General features: G+C 37.8%; 4 protein-coding genes across 5 annotated transcripts; 1 reads left to right on the plus strand and 3 right to left on the minus strand.

The window, feature by feature from the left end:
* Positions 1-348: 348 nt before the first annotated feature.
* On the minus strand, positions 349-4,430 carry LOC140761786 (vacuolar protein sorting 38). Its single transcript, XM_073099262.1, has 6 exons — positions 4,004-4,430; positions 3,087-3,293; positions 2,304-2,484; positions 1,504-1,667; positions 1,123-1,353; positions 349-695 (listed from the first exon to the last, which is right to left on the minus strand). The coding sequence occupies exons 1-6, from the start codon at positions 4,250-4,252 to the stop codon at positions 579-581; spliced, it is 1,149 nt and encodes a 382-aa protein (XP_072955363.1). The 5' UTR covers positions 4,253-4,430; the 3' UTR covers positions 349-578.
* A 737-nt stretch (positions 4,431-5,167) lies between these two features.
* On the minus strand, positions 5,168-8,327 carry LOC140761769 (transcription factor GAMYB-like). Of its 2 annotated transcripts, XM_073099237.1 has the most exons (4): positions 8,065-8,326; positions 7,279-7,654; positions 5,861-6,785; positions 5,168-5,782 (listed from the first exon to the last, which is right to left on the minus strand). In XM_073099237.1, exons 2-4 carry the CDS (start codon positions 7,642-7,644, stop codon positions 5,532-5,534), a joined length of 1,542 nt encoding a protein of 513 aa, XP_072955338.1. In that variant the 5' UTR covers positions 7,645-7,654; positions 8,065-8,326; the 3' UTR covers positions 5,168-5,531. The 2 variants fall into 2 exon arrangements, with proteins under 2 accessions (XP_072955338.1, XP_072955336.1); XM_073099235.1 differs by having other exon boundaries at positions 5,168-6,785; positions 8,065-8,327.
* A 3,454-nt stretch (positions 8,328-11,781) lies between these two features.
* On the plus strand, positions 11,782-15,642 carry LOC140761021 (probable arabinosyltransferase ARAD1). Its single transcript, XM_073098183.1, has 9 exons — positions 11,782-12,338; positions 12,535-12,708; positions 13,612-13,769; positions 13,853-14,000; positions 14,132-14,247; positions 14,327-14,465; positions 14,757-14,867; positions 14,992-15,060; positions 15,187-15,642. Exons 1-9 carry the CDS (start codon positions 11,850-11,852, stop codon positions 15,304-15,306), a joined length of 1,524 nt encoding a protein of 507 aa, XP_072954284.1. The 5' UTR covers positions 11,782-11,849; the 3' UTR covers positions 15,307-15,642.
* Positions 15,643-16,029: 387 nt separating this feature from the next.
* Positions 16,030-21,053, minus strand: LOC140761020 (glutamine--fructose-6-phosphate aminotransferase [isomerizing] 1-like). Its single transcript, XM_073098182.1, has 11 exons — positions 20,547-21,053; positions 19,961-20,133; positions 19,482-19,593; positions 19,096-19,235; positions 18,681-18,842; positions 17,849-18,170; positions 17,501-17,751; positions 17,305-17,419; positions 16,954-17,209; positions 16,699-16,867; positions 16,030-16,297 (listed from the first exon to the last, which is right to left on the minus strand). The coding sequence occupies exons 1-11, from the start codon at positions 20,791-20,793 to the stop codon at positions 16,214-16,216; spliced, it is 2,031 nt and encodes a 676-aa protein (XP_072954283.1). The 5' UTR covers positions 20,794-21,053; the 3' UTR covers positions 16,030-16,213.

Consider the following 21,053-nt stretch of genomic DNA (forward strand, 5'->3'; position numbering starts at 1 on the left):
ATTTGCAAATATATCTAAAGATAAGGGATCATTATGTAAATTTGAAAAACGAGGTGGTTTTTATTTTTATTTTTATCAGGTGGTGATCTGTAAAAAAAATCTAAGAAGCAAATTGGATGGCAACTCTCTAATTAATGCACTCCCACTATTGGGCAGCCCCTGTTGTTCTTCTGATTTATATCTCTCTATATGATATATGAATGGATAGATCCCTTCCTATATGATATGTGAGTCCCAGAATAATTCATTCATTATTTGAATTGGCCCTACAGCATATAATATATTACAAGTCCTTCCAGAGCTGCATCCAAGGGCAAGACTTGGATAGAGTATCTTCAACATAATAATAAAGATTTTGTAAGCGTGTAGCATTTGATGTGCCTTTCAATCTTTTTGCATGACAGAAGAATATGATACAGAGGAAGAATGTGTTTTTATGCAGTAATGAACCTGAACTTATTAGTCCCTCAGGGTCATGACAAAGGTGCTCAAAAAATTGCACCAATCCACTATTACAGGCCATAGTTACATTTAAAGTTATTTGCAAAATTGAGCTAAACTTTGTTAAGTGGAGTTAATCATTTGTCGATGTATCCCTTTGACTGGATGATCTCCATAAGCTCCTTTAGATTAGCCAATACATGTCTCGGTCCCAGACTTTCCGCGTCGATGTAGTTCAACAGCTGCTCGAGATCCTAGATGTTTAATAGAATGAGGAAAAGGCAAATGGTTAGAAATGCAAAGATAGTTTCATGCCTCACATGCTGATCGCAAAGCACCAAAACTAATAACAACACCCTCAGCCTTTTGAAAAGCATCAAGCAGGAGACAGAATTTACTTGGAAACTATTTTCTTTTTGTTATTTCCTTTGAATAAACTATTTCTTTCAAAAGGTTTTAACTATTCTTCTAAAGATTTCACCTTCTTTTTAAGTATTAAAAATGACTTATCTGCCCTCTTTATTTTTTTTATATTGAAAATAGCCTAGCCCCTCATTCCTAAGTAAGTGATATATTGTAAAATCCCAAAAATAAACATGAAAATTTAAGATATCATGCCTAGATGAAAAAAATAAATTAGGGCATTGCATAACAGAAACAAATAAAAAGTGTAAAAGAGACCTTGTTCAATAGAAATATTGCATAGGCTGCTCTTGTGGTGTCTTGGCCTTCCATAAAAAGGGGAAATTCTGTAGGTTTTGGATTTGTGCTCGTAACTGTTGGACTTATTGCAAAGTCAGCTGTTGTAGATTCTACTGCAGGTGCGTAATCAAGAACATACGAGCGTGAACCTCCTAATCGTAAAGGATACCGAAGAGGTACATCAAGGTATGAGGCAACAAGTGAGACTGCCTACAAAGGCAAGGAAGCAAGCAAACGATGAATCAACAACTATCTGAATAAATTGATGTTATTGCTTATTTCAAGGATTGCATATAAATAAGATTACATAAATTTTAAAAAGGTTAAAATTAAATCCTTTTGGGATGTAGGAAAACTTACATGTGCAACATAGCCTAGAACAGTTGCAGACCTCTGAACCTCCTTCTTGTCACTGAAAAAACTCATCTTTTTTACAGGGATCGTGGTTAGTTGCAATCCTGACATTGTCAAAGATGACAACTGTGGAGATTTAGATACATTTGATGAAGGTGATATGGTGCCTCCTGAAAAATATTCTATCATATCAGTATTTGACTATCTGTATGATGAGAAGAAGCAGGTGACAGTTAGAATATTAAGAAGAATGTATACCATGAAACAGATTAAAAGAAATACTTGCAGCCAAACTGTCTGGGTGTAAAATGTTGGCCATCTTACCTAACAGACTAATGTCACATCAGAAGGAGCTAGTGAAAATTGAAAGGTCCTATGCCAATGGGAAGGAAATGGAATTAATCCTCATCACCAATAGTCATAAATCACCTAAATTTTTTATGACTGAGAATCTGAGATGTATGTGCACAATAGAAAAAGTATCAAAGACATCACAAAATAGAGCCTAAATGTGAAACTACAGGATCAGAGATCGTTAGTTTCCATAGCGTCTAACTTTTGGAGAGAAGACAACCACAGCATGTTGTCCACGAGCAAGAAAGAAGTAGATTGTCTTTTTCATCACAAAGTTGTCACGTCTTGCCTTCACATCTTTAAATTATTATAGTATCTATCACAATAATCCCTACTATAGATGCCAGTTTGATGAAGAGTCATTAATTTAACAACACGGTACTTCCTTAGCTAGTAACCCATGGTCTGAGTAGCACATCATATGCTATTGGAGAGTAAGAGAGGGATCATACTAGATTTGCTAGCAACAAGACGTGAATCAAGATTCTCTGCAGATGATTGTTCGTTGACGGCCTTTACAGGATACAAGGCAGCAATTTGAGATATCATATATTGTTCTCTCTTCCGTTGCATCTTTTGTAGATTCTTGCTATGGCCATAACCTCTTTCTCCAGATAACAGTTTATTAGCTTCCTGAAGAAAAAAACACACAAATTGAAATTTACATAAACAAACACTTTAATTCAATAACTATTGTCAACTTAGTGAATAAAATGCTTGGCATAATGCAGATACGATGTACTATCAATAAAGCAGGAGTGATATAACGAAAGCCAAAAGATGCAGGTGATATCTGATGCTAACTAGCATCTTGTTGAAGAGAATGTAACCAATAAGGTGCAAAGTTAACCACATGACATTACAATCACGGCTAGGTAAGCTATGCTTTCAAGTTGCATATCTAGCAGGACATTGCATATCCAGCTGTGACCGATGCAGTTAAAAGACTCACAAATTTCTTGAGCAGGTAATTTATTCTATTTGTTGGGTCATGTACTATCACTTCATCTTCTAGAGTTTCCAGTTATCTCCTATCTCACAATCTAGAATATCAATAATGAAAAAACAGAAGGAAAAGGACTATGCGGCACATTAAAAAACCAAAATTGAAGGGTCATAATGAAAAGTATGTCAAACCAGAAACCTAACCTACAATTAGAAACAAGAATTGAACAGATTTTCAGTAGTAATAGAGCATATAAATTTTCAATTAACATATTTAAAGTCAGATATACCTGCAATTTTTGGTGAGCTGCAGAGAGGGTCTTGCCTGCTACCAGCAACATTCTGATCGCTAGAGAAAGTTGCTCCCTCTGGCCCTCAACATCCTCTGATGATCTCTTCACACGCGTCAGCAAATCACTCATAGTGATCTTCTGAACATCAAGATTTTTCCTCATCTCTTCCAACTCATTAGTTTGATGCAGTGATTCCGTCCTTAACTGTTTACGACATTGGACAAATGCTGTTAGTCAACAAATTGATTGAAGACCCAAATAACGACATGAGGTGGAAAAACTCAACTATACCATCCCATACTTCTTTCACAATCCAAATAGATAACAAAAAAAGGGAACTAATCTTACAATATATACAGAGAAGAAACAGGAATGGATCCCTCCACGAAAATTTAGGACCGAAGAATTATTCATTAGTGAAACCTTTGAATCTAATCAAAGAATCTGCAATTCTAACTAACCACCTCTCTCGTAATGGAAGAGAGAAAGAAGAATCAATTCTTCACCAATTAAAAGAACCAAATTTCGAACCCGCTGAGGCTATAATCTCCTCCACCTTCCAAGACTTATCCTTACCACAAACACAGCTAATACAAACTCCTGACTAAAAATAACGGAAACTCAGAACTCTTAAAGGACTCCAATTATCCACCCTTCAGGAAATTCTCTCTCACCACGTAAGTGTGCAGCTGACCATCTAATCTACGATTCCAATCAATCATCTATGTCGCAACCGCAGAACACAATAAGATGCAATCTTTCACCAATTAAAACAAACAAACTTCGCATCCCTCGTATCTAATCCCCTGCTCCACCTCCAAGATCCAATCTATCAACCACAAACTCAGCAAACACAACCTCCAGACCAAAGATCGAACACGAGAACCGCACCCAAAGAACCCGAATTAACCCACCTCAATGAACGATTCCAGCCGCTTCGCGAGTGACTCCTTCCTCTCCTTCGCCTTCCTTAGGGCAGAAGAGAGGCTCCAGAGCCGCGCGAGCTCCTGCTGCAGATCCTCCCACTCGACCACCTTGGGCTTCTCGACTCCTTCGACCTCCTCCACGTTCTTGATCACCCACTCCCAATCCGATCCCTCCGCCGCTGTCTCCGTTGATCCGGGCGATGGGAGATCTGGGCCGTCCGATCGATTGGTGTCCATCGCCGGAGCTCATCATGGCCGCTCGACTAACGGGGTGAGATTACTCGAACTCATCGCTGGATCATAACAACGCCGAGATGAAAGACTGCGTCGTAGCAAGTGCGTCGCCGGCTATCGTGCGTCGAGGCCGTGGAAGTAGTTACAATTTTGCGGGGTATATTTTTTGCTACGACCGGAAGAAGTCGTTCTCTTCTTGGAAAGAGCCAAAGAGGAATGGAGTTTTGCAAATAGACCCCTAAAACGCTCACATAACTGGTTATTTTCATTTTACCCCTAAATATATATGTATTACGAAAGACACCCTGTCTTTTCACTATTTAACTCTTACCTCTGTATTTATTTTTTTTTAAAAATATATTTTTTGATAAAAAAAAAAACACCCTTACGATGACTTCCATGGTTTAGCAAAAAGAGTATGGGTTAAATTAAAAGAGTAAAATGGTGGGATGTAAACCAAAATAACTTTAATGTAGGGCGTGACATGAAAAACAATCCCCTTAATTTGATAGCAATCAACTTCCTGGATATTATAGTTACTCTAAATTGCCTTGAATTGAACAGGTTCAAGTCCTAAAGTCACACACACACACACACACACACACCCCCAAAAAAACATTAGGGCAAATGAAACTTTCTCTGAATGATACCAACATGGCATTTCTACAGGAAATGTTTCCTGCACCAAGATAATCTCCATGCAATTTAAACTCATGGAGAAGTTGATTTCTATCCAAAGCAATCATACACAGATAATTCTCATCACCTTCACTTCCTGTTGTGCCACAACAGCATAGTTGATGTTCCAAAATTATTTTTGCATGCTAAAACTTATGAAAGAAGTCCTTCCAACAGTATAACAAAATGGCCATACATAGAAAGCTTAAAGTAAAATCCATACTATATGACATCATTCCATTTGAAGTATCAAGAACAATTGACAAATGAGAAGTGAAGTACAAGTCCATGAGAATAACAAAAATAGAGTTTCTAGCTTAAGATGTGAATTAATATCACAGGTACTAGAGTTTTCCTGCATATTATTAGAGAACAACTAATTGCTTGCACCGCAAGTTCATTTATGCCCAAAGGATCTTTACCCATGCATCATTATAAACAGCTTCGGGCACACAAACCAACCTTCCTCAGTAACAATTGGCCAGGGAGAGAAATCAAGTCCCCTTCATTACCAGGACTAGAATAAATTGCGAAGTGATGTAGATGATCACAAGGGTTTCAAATTTGATAGAATGACAGCCGAGAGAGATCGAGCCCCTATTTCTTATTTTTCGTTAACCATAGATGATGTTCCTGAAGGCTCGGTTTTGCACTCATTGCACAAATCTTCGTTCAGCAGTGCTATTATATCTTCATAGAAAATTGACTGATCTTCTGTAAAATACGAGCCTTCCTTTAACCAATTTGATCTTAGTAGTGCATCTGGCCTAAAAAACTCTGGACAAGGTAAAATATCTTTCTCGCCCAATTTTGGATTTGAAGGATGTTGACGATCAGCCAACACAGCACTTAGACCTGCAAAAATAATCCAACTGTTCTGTAATACCTCAACAAGATAGACAGCAGCAATATTTGAAGAATTGTGATGCTTACCAGGAGGCACCTTGGAAGGTGAAAGCTCATCCAGGCTACTAATGGGAGGGGTGGACTCGGTGAAAACAGAAGTAACAGAATAGCCCAAGGGGGAGACTGGGTCATAGCACTTTTCACAGGGTTCCTGAGAAAGATTGAACCCTGAACTTGCAGCTACATCAACTGAAGAACTCGAACTCTTCTCAAATAGTTGATTCTTTGTACTGCTTAGTTTCTGTGCCTCATGAAGCAGTGCTTGCAACAACCCATTGTGTCCAGATGAGACGCATTCAGATTTCACTAATGAAGTTGCTGCAAGGGATGGGCTGTAAGAATCAACTAGCTCAGGAGGTGTGATCGGAGATGCAGGATATTCCAACCAGCTAGTAGTATCAGTTTCGGTATCTTGGAGTGAAGGGAGCTCCAACTTCAGAGGTCCAGTGACGGGCCCAGAAGCAGAGTAATTGCCATTTGAAAGGGCATGGCTGCCCGTGATAGCATCACCATAGGGATAAGCAAAACCTAAGGCCTGCTGAATCCTATTAGCCTCACCTAATAATTGCTCGACCGAGGGGATTGCCCTAACCATAGGACAACTAAATCCAGGAACTAAGCTATCAGATTCTCCAAGCTTCTTCACATGATCAATTTGATTCATGAAATAACTCTGGGATCCAAAGGCCTGAACAGGCAAGTCACTAAGAGAAATGTCCAGAAATGGAGGTGCATAATATGAAGACCCTTGATTAAAGTCATTTCCCTGAAGGAGCACATATGGATGTTCATCACCACAAATAACTTCAGTTGCATTAATTCCCGTGTGCTGGTTATTGTTTGAAGCTTCAGAGCACGTATTAAATGGGTAAAGTGGCAAACCAGCACGTCGATGTCTTTTTATTCGAGTATTCCAGTAGTTTTTTATTTCATTGTCAGTGCGCCCTGGCAGCTGTGGAAATGCCATTTGAGGTCAAATTTCAAGCATAAACACAAAAAAGAAGAAATCATAAATAAAGTCCCAAATCAGCAACCCAAAATAACAGAAAAGTATAGATGCTCAAGAAAGACAAAAACTGATTGGTGAAATTTAATCAATCTTCTCTACTGAACTCATTTATCTACCTCAACCTTTCAGTTTGTGACACAAAACTTGTGTGTTTATTGTTTCTTAACTTCACAATATCCTAAGTCATAAAGAATTGTTCTATCATATCAACTGCTACCCTTTTAGTTGAAGGGGTATACGAAATCACAGACAAACAAGAGGCACCTCTTCATTCTAACCATTCTACTATAATCCTCCTTGCAAAATTCTCATAATTCCTTTCTTGCTAAACCACAAATCCTAGATAATAAAACTACATCCCTTTCTATATTTCATTGGTGGAAAGATGATAACATAAGATATGAACTTATACAGTGAATCGGAAAAAAAGACTTACATATGTAGCCATTTGAGCCCATTTGTTCCCCATCCTAGAGTGAAGTTGAACAATCAGCTTCTCCTCTTCAGGTGTGAAAGGGCCTTTCTTCAAGTTTGGCCTCAGATGGTTCGCCCATCTAAGACGGCAACTTTTGCCACACCGATGCAGCCCCGAGTTCTTCCTGACAGCATTCCAGTTCCCCTCACCATGATTCTTAACATAATCCACCAAAACGGCATCTTCTGCTGATGTCCAAGGCCCCTTCTTCAACACAGAGGTGCCTCCTGCCAACGATCCGCCACTATTAACTTCATCATCTGATTCTGAGTCAATCTGGTTCTTTGGTACCATTCCGGTGCCGCTCTCTTCTTTCACGCGATTCATCTCTCAGAACCTGTTCACATAATATAGCTTATAATTCCTCAAAAATCATATAAGTAGACTCCATAAATTGAAGGTGTATGCCAAAGATTAATGCGGCACAAGTCTCAATTAGAAACAAACATCTTAAGGGGATAAAGTAATTTTAAAATAAAGAGAAACAGAGTCTCAGTTCAAAGCAGAACCTTAGACAAGATAAAACAGATCAATCTACTAAAAAGAACGATCGAACTTCACCTTCAAGAAGAGAAATAGCATCCAAGCACCAACACATAAATACAGCTAAAGGAACTCAAAATTCCACTGCTTTGCAGATAAAGATCAACTCCCCCCAATGATCCAACCAGAAAAGCCAATCAAGAACCCGAAAATTCTCTAATCTGGGTGCAAACAGAGGCGACAGCAGAAAACAACAAGAATTACCTGATCGAATTGAGCGTCGAGAACAAGGAATTCCACACGCAAACCCAAACCCTTCCTCAAAAGTGATCACCTCCAGATCAGCTGGAATTGGGAGGAGAGGGGGAAGAGAGGATCAAACTCGAATCTTGGCGAATGGCAATTCGCCGACGACGCAAACGAATGCGCGCGACGCGCGGTGAGTAAGAGAGATTGGAGATTACCGAGGCGAGCCTTAATGAGTTATAGAGAATTTAGGGGCTTTCTCTCTCTTCTTTCTCTCCCCTCACTTATTACCGACTTTGCCCCTGGGCTCGAATCCTTTGCCTCTATTTCCTATTATACTATATAAATTCGGATTTTTATTACGTAAATAATTTACAATAAATCTTTTAGAAAGGTAAAGAGAATTTAGGGGCTTTTATAATTTAATTTATATTTTAATATTTTGATATAATATAATAAGCCCTATATATAAATCATCTGCACTCTATTATAATAAAAAAATATATGCATTATTTATAGAAAATATATGTACTTAATTTTGCATATTAAAAAAACTAAATATAATTAAATTGTAAAAGCTTCATAATTCTGCTCTGAGAATTTTGAAAAATTCTTGAAACAAAAAAAAAAAAATTGAAGTAAATCTAAAGTTATGTTAGCAACTTTCATGCACAATAAGTTATGTCCTTTTATTATCATCAAGTTTTGTTTGCTACTGTTAAAAAGGCAGTCATATTTTTTTTTATCTATTAAATAGAATGAGTGAGCTATTCCTCTCCATTGCCCCCAACCTGCAAAGGCATGATGCAAGCATTAAGGGAATAATAACTTCTTTCATATATATCCAATGGAGATGGGGTTAATAAATGAGAAAGAGGCATGGAGATGGGCTTAATAAATGGGAAAGAGGCTTCCCCCCTTTTTGTCTGTATGTTGAGCATGGATGACTCAAAATCTAGATGAAAAACATGACAACAAGAAGAAGGAGTAGGGTTGAAAACGAATCGGATACGGATCGGATAGTGCTCAACCCATATCCGAATCTATATTTTTAGTTCGGATACGGATATTGGACGGATAGAAAAATTTAAAATCATATCCTAACTAAACGGATATGGATAATTTTCAGATAAAAGATCGGATCTTAAACGGATATTGATTAAATTTAAAATAATTATAATATTTTATTTAAATATAATTAACACAAAATTATTAAGAGTTTTACAATAAATAATTTTTTTGTATGTCAAATATATAATATTAGAGAAATTAATCTCTATAAATAATATATAATATATTATTAGTAATAATATTAATACTTACTATTTAAATAAGCAAACTAAAAACTGTAAATCATTTAAAAAAATATGCGGGTAAACGGATATCCGATATCCGTATCCGAATCCAAAAAATTTATCCGACCCGTATCCGAATTTTTTTCAAAAATTCTATCCGTATCCGTATCCGAATCCGAATCCGAGTCGGATAGAAATTTTTTATCCGAATCCGATCCGAGTCGGGTCGGAGTTAATCCGACTCGTTTTCACCCCTAAGCAGGAGTGTTCATGAGTGCTGGTTCAAACAGATTTTGGGCTTAGGTCTTTTGTCACCTCCTCGTAACCGAGTCTTTCGAGCTAGATTGAGCTTTATAATAGAAAATTTATAGTTGATTCTTTGGTGGATCGCAAGGAGAAGAGGAGGAAGAGTGGTTGAGACGAAGTAAGAAGTATAATAAAGATAGAGGAGACACAAAAGAGAAAGATGGAGATGGATGATGATGAAAAAATTAAGAGGACATGAAATTATCACAGTTTTTTTTTTTTTTTTTTTTTTGTTTAAATAGGTTGTGTCTCAGGTTAAAAAAAAACAGACTAAACCAGAAGAGAATAGATCTGATCATTAGCTTGACTCGCTAAATATTTATTAGGCTCAATCTAGGCCCAGCTAAGATTTTACCCAACCATCCCAACTCGAAAGAGGAGCCCATTGTGCCCACCTATTTATATAACTTTTAGTTCCATATCCAATGTTTAATTTATTGGATATCACTGTATAACTATATCCATATAAAATTTAAATAAAATATTTTTTGTAGGAGATCCATTATATTTGGCTCTTCCCCGTTACTTACGGGATGATCACCTCTAAGAGAGGATAAGCTTGATCCTTTAGATTCTACACCTATGAAAAGGGATCTTAGATAAATTTAACTACTTTGATAACTCAGACAAAGTCTATCGATTAACTTACACCCACCGGTGATAACAGATATAGTAAAAGAAATTTGACTCCATCTCAAACTCTTATTCTCTAATAAGAGATAAACCCAAAACTCCATATCTATATATATATATATATATATATATTAAAGCTCCGAGTCCTCTTCGACATGCTCACGACGTCAACCTTGCCCGTGATTAATCCCAGTAGTCGGCGCAGATTTCCCCATGTCGTCCGAGATCCCCTCGACTTCAGGATCAGATGCTCCTCCTGTGGCCGCACTAGATATCGCACATCCGGATCCATACGCGCACGTCAAGGTGGATGATAAGTACGTCGGGTTTTACGTATCTCCTCCATACCCCGCAGGTGTAAGGTTCTCACCCACCGACCAGGAGCTTATCGAGCATTACCTCGTCGTCAAGGTTCTTGATACACAACCACTCCCTTGTAATGTGATCACTGATGCCGAATTGTACAGCGTTCATCCTTCCGAATTGGGTATTCTATTCTATTCTCTTCTCTTCCTGAATTTATATAATTTTCTTATATTTTTTTATTGTATTTATGGTGTGGTGTATATATAATATATATTGATTCTTTTTGCAGTTAAATCTAAACCTAATGTTGAGGGCTATTGGTATATCTTTACGTCGAGAGAAAGGAGATATGGGAAAGGGCAGAGGCCAAGACGAGACGCGGGGGCTGGCCACTGGAAGGCGATGGTGGCCGATACTAACATCTTAGATGATAATGGTGTCACAATTGGATTTAAGAAGACGTTGGAGTACCATGAACACGTTACTGTTACTGTGGGTGAAGTAGAGAAGAAAATAAATAAAAAGACTAACTGGAAGATGCAGGAGTTCAGGGTTGAGGCATCCCATATTCCCACAAACCCTAACTCTGGGGACATGTTGGTGAGCAAAAATGATTAGATAATTCAAATTTTTTTCAAATACTTTTTAAATTTTCTTTTTAAAAAAAATTAGACTAATTCTTTTTTTTTTGGGTTCTTATTTTGTGCAGTTGGACAGTCATGTGTTGTGTAGGATATACTTCAAGTCCAAGCGAATTCGAGACCCTGACGACGATTCTAAAAACGATGGCAAGAATAAAAAGAGGAAGACAACCCAAGTAATTTCAAACACAGATGGCAATCAGGATCTTGCAGTGGTGTAATGAGTTTATATATTAAGTGATGTTTACCATTTTATTTGTTTAGTTTAATTTTCTTTTAAATTTGTTGCCATATTTACAAATAGGTTCTAATATATATTATCTTATGTTGTTTGGGAGAAGAAGTATTTTTAATCCTTGTTACGCTACTTAATTATGTTAAATATAAGTTTTATTCAAATAAATAATAGCTTTGAGAATTGAGGGTAAAATTTTAAATTATCCTATGTTAATTGATAATTAAAATTAAATTAAATTTGAAGATTATGATAATTTTTATATTTGTTTTTGGAGTCTCTGCGTTAAATTTGGATGAGAAAGTTTTAATCCTTACGAGAGGTTAAATATATGCATCAATTGGTAAACTGCGACGCTTCTCTATCTCTCGAGAAACCTCGGCAGCCATGGCGGGGAAGCACTTCCCTTTCGGAAACCCTAGGCTCAATTCCTTCCCCTTCTCCTCCCCATTCCTCATCGCTTCCCTCTCCTTCCTCGCCCTCGCTTCCCTCTTCTTCCTCTCCTCATTCTCTTCCTCTCGCTGTGCCCGTGGCCCAAGCCAACAGACCCCTCTCTCCCACCCCCGACGAAACCATCTTAACCCCGATTACTCCTTCCTCGCCTCCCTCGACAAGTTCCTGTCCTCCAGGGTCCGCCAGGGGTTGGTGGACTCGGCCGCCGCCGGGGCGCTCGACGATGCGATCTGGGAGAAGGAGACGGAGAGGATGTACGGGAATCCGGCGGATCCGTGGGCGTCGTCGTCGGTGGTTAGGGTTTACGTGTACGAGATGCCGGCCAAGTTCACCTACGATCTGCTGCGGCTTTTTAGGGATACGTATAGGGAGACCACCAATTTGACGTCAAATGGGAGCCCCGTGCATCGACTGATAGAACAGGTAGCTTCCTAGTCCTCAATCAGAATTGAGATCTAATTTCGGAGGTATTTAAAAAAGAGCAAATTTTGAGTTTTGCTGCAGTAGAAGATAAGTTCTTTATAGGAATTTAGTGACCTTCAAAGTCTAAAACAAAGTTACTTGGTGTTCGTGGGTATTCAGAGAATAAAAATGTTCTTTTTTTTTTATGTATGTGCAGCATTCTATTGATTACTGGCTGTGGGCAGACTTGATTGCTCCTGAATCAGAGAGGTTGCTGAAGAATGTTATCAGGGTCAATCGACAAGAGGAGGCAGACATTTTCTATATACCATTCTTCACGACGATCAGCTACTTTTTACTTGAGAGGCAGCAATGCAAGGCGCTTTACAGGGTGTGGGAGCATCTCCCAAGGTTTATTTGAGTTATAATATTAGAAATGTTAGGATGGCAAATTAATTGAAGCTTTGTTGAAGTATAGAAAGAATAGTTTTGTCTCTCTTATTAAGATTAGGCAATTTATCATGGCTCCACACTTCCACTATCTTTGTGATCCTAAATAGGAAATTTCTTTCATACAAAATTAACTAAGCTCTAATCATTCTTACATCAATATTTCCTGGGAATCAAGTCACACGGGAAATTATATGGATTTCTTTCTGCACATTTAAAGGTTAGTAAAGGATAACAATTAATGATATAGAAACAATGCTTAATGGAACATAGACATTTCCTCCTACATGCTTCTAGTCTTCAGTACAATAAATAAGAGTTGCAAATCTTTAAGTTTGACAAGTTTTATAATTACTTGATGTAATACTTGGCATCTCCAATGTCCTTTCCTTGACTACCTGCTTTAGTTATTCTTTGATTAACTCTGGTAAGAATTGGAGATATCAGGTGTTATAGAAGTCATTTGTTCTTCATTGACTACTTGTCATGCTTTCAACTTGCTATGTTATTTATTGAGATATCAGGTTTTCATGTGCGTAATTTTGGATTTCTTTATAGTTCATCTTTTTTTTTGAAGTAATAAGAACTTTGACCATTGTTATTAGAAAAAGTTGAACATGATACGAATTGGAATTTCTTATTTGAGAGACATGATAAGTCAACCAAGAAAATATGGAAAAAAGATTGGTACTGCCTACTTTCATAATATTCGTAAATTCAACTACTATAATATTCTTTGTTGGGGTTTTTTAACAGACAAGGAAAATGTCTCACACCAGTGTATTAGAAATCTGGATTTATTATATTGGAGAAATATCTTATTTGTAGTATTTTGATAATTTAGGAAGCCTTGAAATGGGTGATGGACCAGCCTGCCTGGCAACGTTCTGGTGGAAGGGATCATGTTCTTCCTGTTCATCACCCTTGGTCTTTCAAGTCTGTTCGCAGATTCATGAAGAAAGCAATATGGCTTCTACCTGATATGGATTCCACTGGAAACTGGTTCTGATTTTTGCATTTTGGTATAACAATCTATTAAGTGAATCAAATCACAATGGAAAAAAAATTAATCTTGGAAATTACAGGTACAAGCCAGGGGAAGTGTGGTTGGAAAAAGACCTTATCCTTCCATATGTTCCAAATGTTGACTTCTGTGATGACCGTTGCTTATTAGAAACTCAATCCAAAAGAAGCACATTGCTCTTCTTTCGTGGAAGACTTAAAAGAAATGCTGTAAGTTTGTCTTTTGTATCATTTTTGTCCCGTACAGAACATATTCAACTTAGTTGCTAAATGTGTTTGTATAAGAGCTTGCAATTTCCAAATTCTGGAGTTTTGAGTTTTCCTTGCATCTTTCTGTTTAGGGAGGAAAGATTCGTAGTAAACTTGTGATGGAACTACATGATGCTGAAGGTGTTATCATAGAAGAGGGAACTTCTGGAGAAGCAGGGAAAGCAGCAGCACAGAACGGAATGCGCAAGTAAACATTTTTATAACTTCTGAACTTCTAAACTTATAGTGATGGAGGCTTTCCTACTAACTTGTTGAATGATGGGCAGATCTCTCTTCTGCTTGAGCCCAGCTGGAGATACACCATCTTCTGCTCGACTATTTGATGCAGTTGTCAGTGGGTGTATTCCTGTCATAGTCAGTGATGAATTGGAGCTTCCTTTTGAAGGGATACTTGATTACCGAAAGGTAAGTGTGCCTTACATGCATTTGTTGATATCTTAGGTCTTAGTAGCCTTTCCTTGTCAGGTTGTTTGTTAATACCTGTGAAGATTGACCTGCAGTAGTTAGTAAGTCATCTCTGACAAGCAACCAATCCAAATTTTCAATATATTATTTCAACTCATAAATTGTCATATTGAGAACTCTTGATTTACAATGAGCACAAATAAAGCGAAACTCAAAATATATATCATCGGCACATGAGGAGAGACTAATCCCTTGGTATATGATGCTGATTGTTCCCGATGCTATGTGCAGATAGCATTATTCGTTTCATCAAGCGATGCTGTACAACCTGGGTGGCTTGTGAACTACCTCCGGGGCATCGATTCCAAAAGAATCAGAGATATGCAAGCTAACCTTGTCAAGGTTTGTGAACCAGTTAATCTTTTTTGCTCATGTTGCCTTTGATCTTGACAGAAGCGAACCTAAAAGAAATGGAATCATTCATCTATCTAATGTGCTAAGTATCTCTTGTAATTCATTTTACCAGTACTCCAGACACTTCTTATATTCAAGTCCTGCTCAGCCTCTTGGACCCGAGGATTTAACATGGAGAATGGTATTACTTTTCCCATCCTAATTTTCAGAATTTGTCTGTCAACATTTTATCGACATTGGTTTCTGACTTGCATCATCCTTGTGTGGGCGATAGGCGATTCCATTCTAATTTTGAACCTTGTATCAGATTTCTGGTAAATTGGTGAACATCAAGTTGCACACACGGCGGTCACAGCGTGTGGTGAAAGAATCAAGGAGCTTATGTACATGCGAATGCAGAGTTGGTAACAACACCAGATTACTTTGATCATACGTTCTGGATCTCAAGTTCTCATATTCGCATTTCTTTAAAGGCGGTCACTTGTCAGTGGTCATTTCTAGCATGTATTTCCAAGGCTTGGTAGTTAAAAATTGCATTTCTGTAAGTTTCTTGTAGACATACTTTTATTTTTCTTTCGTCTTTTCATTCCTTTTCTTCTGAAAATAGAAAATTTCCGAGTGCTAAAATTGTCCGCAACTTCTGATCGCAGCTACAATCTCTTCCAGATTTCAACTTATTTTTCTCTTGTTGGGTTTTTTTTTTATGGCGGGGCACTAGTAATCAATGTTTGTGGAACAATGTGTAACCCTCTTCCAATTTTCCAAGGAAATTTTTAAAAAGTTTAAATTCTAAGAGAAGATTATTTGTTATTTAATAGTCTTTTTTTAAAGCCCAGGGATATAATTAAATTTAACTATCAGGTCAACCTAATTTAACTATCAAATTAACCTAATCAATCAAGTTGATCTCGTGATAGAAATGAGATAAGAATAAGTTATAAGATATAAAAATATTTTACCTCGATATATTTTAATAAATAGGATGCTTTATTTTATAAATAATAAAAAAGAGGTTTTTTACTTTATAATATAATCAAAATCTAAGGTGTTACTGAGATATTTTCATTTATCAAAAGCTTTGATCATGCATAAACAATTGTTGGCCTCTCTAAATATAGCATTACTTGAAAACGTCCAACAAATGCTAAGATTCAATGCAGGAATCAGAAAATTTCACAAACGAAACAACAACCATTTGTATCATCTATACAAGAATAGTTAAGCAATAATCAATATATGTTTACACTGCCTGAGAAGAGACCATTGCAACTAACAAATGGCTATCTGAGATTAGCTAGCACCGAAGGTTAGTAAAAGAATTTCACCAAGTTATTTCATTGTGTAGTCACACTCTTTGCAAGATTCCTTGGCTGGTCCACATCATAACCTCGAAGAACTGTGAGATGATATGCTAGTAACTGCAGAAGATGAAGGTCACATATTATTTCATAACCTTAAAATGAGGAAACTATATAGATCGGGATCCTTTGTAGAGAGTTTTGTGATGGCTTACTAGCTATCTTTTCTAATCAGAGAGAGAGAGAGAGAGAGAGAGAGAGAGAGAGAGAGAGAGAGAGAGAGAGAGAAGAATGCAGAAACTCTTCGCTTGATAACTGCTGATCATAAATTGAAGACAAAAGAATTTTATCTAAACGAAGCTATACAGTGGGTTTCATTTTTCTGCCAGGTATGTTGATTAAAACTTTAAAAAGATGTACTGTGCTTAGAAAGAAAAATCTGGGGATGCCTGTCAAATGATAAATTAGAAGAAAAATTATCATTTTCTTTGATAATGGGCAAGAGAAAAAGATTAAAATACCTGCAGCGGTACGATGTTAATTACTGGTTGCAGACAATCTGCAACTTGAGGAACTTCAATAGCTCGACAAGTTTCACTAGGGCAAACGGCGGATGCATCTCCCTTTGAGCACATCACTATTAAACGTCCTTTACGAGCATGAAGTTGCTGAATAACTGATTGCTGTTTACTGGTCAAAGGAAAATACAAACTAATTCAGGAAAAGCCTCTCGCCACATAAAGAAGTCAACCCCGTTTACTTGAAAAATAATTCACCTGAAACAAGCATCACGTGTGGCAATGACAATAATTGGAAGAGTCTCATCCACTAGTGCCAATGGTCCATGTTTCATTTCCCCAGCAAGCATACCTTCACTGTGCATGAGTGCAACTTCTTTCACTTTTAAAGCACCCTCCAAAGCAGTGGCATAGTTGTAACCTCTGCCAAATACTAAGAGCGATTCTGCACCTATCAACGATTCAGCAAGATCCTTCATTTCACCGTCAAGTTTGAGGACATCAGTAACTTTGCCTGCAAAGAATACAAAGAGATCAATCTTGTCCGAACCATTTTATTGAGAATTTCTCAAAACCTATCCTATGAGATAAACATCCACAAGTTCATACTTGGCAGATCTGAAAGACAAGCAATAATAGCTTCTCTTCTAGCTTGACTGGATATTCTGTCAGATCCAATAGCTAGTGCCATCATAGCCATTACTACTATCTGACTTGTATATGCCTGATAAACATGAGGGAATACTGTCATAAATTGTGAGCACTAAATGTATCAAGCATAAAATGTAAGATAAAAGATAATTACCTTGGTACTAGCGACACCTATCTCACAACCAGCATTTATATGAACTCCACAGTGTGTTTTTCTGGCTAAGGTACTACCTACGGTATTTGTTATGCCAACACACAGTGCCCCATTTTCTAGAGCATATTCCAGTGCAAGTAAAGTATCTGCAGTCTCCCCAGACTGACTAACAAACACTGCTGTATCTTCTCTGTATACAGGACCTTGTCTATCAAGCAAGTCACTTGCAAGTTCCATCGTAACAGGTATACCTTATTTACCAGAATAAGGTGAAAATAATCAGAATGAATCTATAGCCTAATAATTTTAACTGATCAGATACAAAAATGTTTATAAAATCAAACTTACCACATAACTCTTCCACAAATGGTCTTGCAGCTAATGCTGCATTATAACTTGTACCACAACCAATGAAAATGATCCTTCTGCTGTGCCGGATTGATTTCAAGTGATCCTTGAGCCCACCCAAATTAACACCATTTTCTTTGAGCCTTCCCCTCATTGATGTAGTCAAAGAATGTGGTTGTTCATGAATCTCCTTTTGCATGAAATGTTCATATTTTCCTTTCTTTATTTGCTCAACCTCCATCTCGAGAAAAGACAATGCTCGCTGCACTGATGCTGGCTTCTCCTTACCATAGTCAAACTTGAGAATTGATACACTGCCGTCCTGGTAAGATCAGAAACAAGGACTAGCGATCAAGTATTTAAGATAAGGGAAACGATTAAAGGATGATAAGTGAAATTCGTATGAATCCTTTAACCCTCATTCTAGATGACATAACAGCAGACCAACAAATGAAGAAGTGATGGCAAAAATTGAGGTGAAGGTGGTATGAGAATATTTTGTAGATTGATGATGGTACACATAAGAAAATCTGGACATATACATGTCAATCTCTTCTTGCTGAGAGATTAAAGTGTTTATGCAAACAAGACAAGATCTGAAAGAGTGATACTGAAACCAATCTAAAGAGACTACCACGGTTTATCTCACAACTACAAATATTCATCCATAAAAAATGACAACTACTGCATGTAAAAGACAAGAAGATATTAAAGTGTTATCCTTCAGAAAAAAGGAACTTGATATTCTGTAAGAAGACTAGGATGGGAAGAAAGTAACAGGCCGATAAGCATTATTTGTTAAACAACATGAACATTCAAAAGAATTTAGTACCTTAATGTGCACCACTTCATTATCTTCAACCGCTAAATAATTTTTTGTATGTTCCACAATAGCACATAAATCACTTGAAAAGAAGAGCTCCTTTGGCTTTCCATTTGTCGTAAGGGCTTTTACATCATGAAATAATGTTCCACTAGTTTCACCACTTAGTTCCTGAAAGAAAAAAAGTAATATGTTCTAAGGAAGATTATACCAACCAAATGACAGAAAATTGGAAGGAATTTGATATCAATTCGATCGTCCAGAATTTAATTATTTAAGGCATTCAATTGTACTAAAATGTTCTTAAAAAATGCAAAGTTGGAAGCATGCAAGCAACTTCTTCGGGCTCAAATGGAATATAGAGCTACAAAATGATTCTCGAGATTTCTGTTTAGCCATCTCAACATATACTATATGTACTTACTTTGACACCCAGGAGCAGTGTGCTGCCTCGCTTGCAGGCAATCAACTCATTTGGATAATGTGAGCTTTTAAAGATAAGCGCATATGCTCCTTCCAGCTGCCTCATGACTTCTTTAACAACTTGACTAAAAGTGACCATTCCTGCAAAGAGAACAATGTAAAAGACGGACTACTTGCGAGTTTGTTATGAAATGAATTTGATCATGTCAACCAAAGTTACTAAAATAGATTAACCCTGGACATGCAACCAGCAATATATGCAGGTGAGTGAAGCCAAAGCCATAAGAAAACGGAAGTAAAACAACCATAATAAATAGTTGCCTAGGTTCAATGAGGTTGGCAAACAACTAACCATCAGAATATAAACAAACACAAAGTCATAAGTACCTTCTCCATCACGAGCCTTATCAAACACAAACTTTGCAAGCTTAGGAATGACTTCTGTGTCAGTTTCTGAATCAAAAGTAAAACCATGCCGAACTAATGTCTCCTTTAAAACCTGAAGAGGAAAAGAGAGAAACTTATGCTTGTGAAGATTAGGCTCTTGCTGATATCTAAACAAGTCAGTATGGCGAGTAATTCATCCGGAACTTCAAATGACTGTAAAACAAGCATGCATCTGAAACTTATACTTGTGAAGGTTAGGCTCTTCCTGATATCTAAACAAGTCAGCATGGCAAGTCATTCATCCGAAACTTCAAATGACTGTAACAAGCATGCATGTCAAACTGCAAATGTAATCTCATGCCCACTATGAGCATACTCTAATCTATTAAAAGAATATACTCAATGCATCACTTGATGACAATGGAAATAGAAGTTTACTTGTGATCCTTAGAAGAGGGAATTCAAGAGAATGAACAAACCTCATAGTTAGTAATGATGCCATTATGAACAACCAAGAACTCGTCCCATGCTCCCGAAGATTGTGGGTGACTATTTCTGGGAGAAGGTACACCATGAGTAGCCCATCGCGTGTGTGCAATCCCAGCATGAATAAGAAATGGTTCTTCAAGGTTTATATCCATCGCGTCAACCTCTATAAATACCAAAATAACATCACAAACATGAAAAAGTTCCAGAAAAACTACTTAATACATAAAACAAAAATGAATAACTTTCGATATCACCCATCGCATCCATCACTCCCCCTAATTCTACTAATCGACCAACTCTGAATAAGAACAACGATTCACTCCACCAAATTCCCTTTTCCAATCTAATAATCCAATTGCACTATTAAAGCTAAGATCTATCCGGAATAGCGCCAAATGGAGGATAAAATGCGAAACACGAAGGACATAACTTCCTCGCGAATCTCATCACGAAACAAATATCTAAAGCCCAAGATCACAAATACAATCCCTCCTTTCAGAAATCCAAAATCCAAGCAGAAAGGAAGCAAACACGGACCAGAAATCTAAAACAAACCCCAACTCAGATCCCACTCACCGGAGTAGACGGATCCGACGAGTGATTCGATCTTGCCCTCCTGCCGGAACACAAGCGGTGGCGGCGCGTCGTACGGCGGGGATCCCATCCGGTTTCCTTCCACCGTCGTGAGATCGGAGTCGATCGCGACCCCGGAGGAGTCGTATCCCCTGTACTCGAGGCGGCGGAGGCCATTGAAGAGGACCTCGAGGATGTACCGCCTCTCCCTTGTCACATTATAGTTCAAGTACGCAAAGATCCCACACATTTCTCTCTCCCTCACTGTCTGTCTCTCTTCTCTTCTCTTCACTTCACCCTCTCTTATCCCGACCCTTTATAATAGAATTGAGAGAGGGAGGAGTTGTTGGAGGGATTTATTTTGAAGCGGTTGGGAGGACACCCGATAACGAAATAACCGTCCAATGCGCGGCGAGATTCGTGTCGCGCTGCGATCGATGATCCGAGGGAGCACGAATCTTCAAGGCGCGTGGACCGAGCGAGCCGCCGGCGTGGAACGAACGAGTCGGA

Source organism: Typha angustifolia, chromosome 6 (assembly GCF_048772165.1).
Source record: "Typha angustifolia cultivar Huaian chromosome 6, ASM4877216v1, whole genome shotgun sequence".
NCBI lineage: Eukaryota > Viridiplantae > Streptophyta > Magnoliopsida > Poales > Typhaceae > Typha > Typha angustifolia.

Bases quoted from the DNA above. Each gene is read 5' to 3' on its own strand.
- LOC140761786 (XM_073099262.1), bottom strand. From the start codon at position 4,252: ATGGACACCAATCGATCGGACGGCCCAGATCTCCCATCGCCCGGATCA. The intron at 2,485-3,086 runs GTATATCTGACT...TTTTTTCTTCAG, and splicing joins CAGCTCACCAAAAATTGCAG to GAAGCTAATAAACTGTTATC. The intron at 1,354-1,503 runs GTAAGTTTTCCT...TTGCCTTTGTAG, and splicing joins TTCTAGGCTATGTTGCACAT to GCAGTCTCACTTGTTGCCTC.
- LOC140761769 (XM_073099235.1), bottom strand. From the start codon at position 7,644: ATGAATCGCGTGAAAGAAGAGAGCGGCACCGGAATGGTACCAAAGAAC. The intron at 6,786-7,278 runs GTAAGTCTTTTT...GCATTTCCACAG, and splicing joins GGGCTCAAATGGCTACATAT to CTGCCAGGGCGCACTGACAA.
- LOC140761021 (XM_073098183.1), top strand. From the start codon at position 11,850: ATGGCGGGGAAGCACTTCCCTTTCGGAAACCCTAGGCTCAATTCCTTC. The intron at 12,709-13,611 runs GTGTGGGAGCAT...TTGATAATTTAG, and splicing joins AATGCAAGGCGCTTTACAGG to GAAGCCTTGAAATGGGTGAT. The intron at 14,868-14,991 runs GTTTGTGAACCA...TCATTTTACCAG, and splicing joins TGCAAGCTAACCTTGTCAAG to TACTCCAGACACTTCTTATA.
- LOC140761020 (XM_073098182.1), bottom strand. From the start codon at position 20,793: ATGTGTGGGATCTTTGCGTACTTGAACTATAATGTGACAAGGGAGAGG. The intron at 18,171-18,680 runs GTACTAAATTCT...TGATCTTACCAG, and splicing joins ATGAAGTGGTGCACATTAAG to GACGGCAGTGTATCAATTCT. The intron at 17,420-17,500 runs GTAATTATCTTT...CATGTTTATCAG, and splicing joins TAGGTGTCGCTAGTACCAAG to GCATATACAAGTCAGATAGT.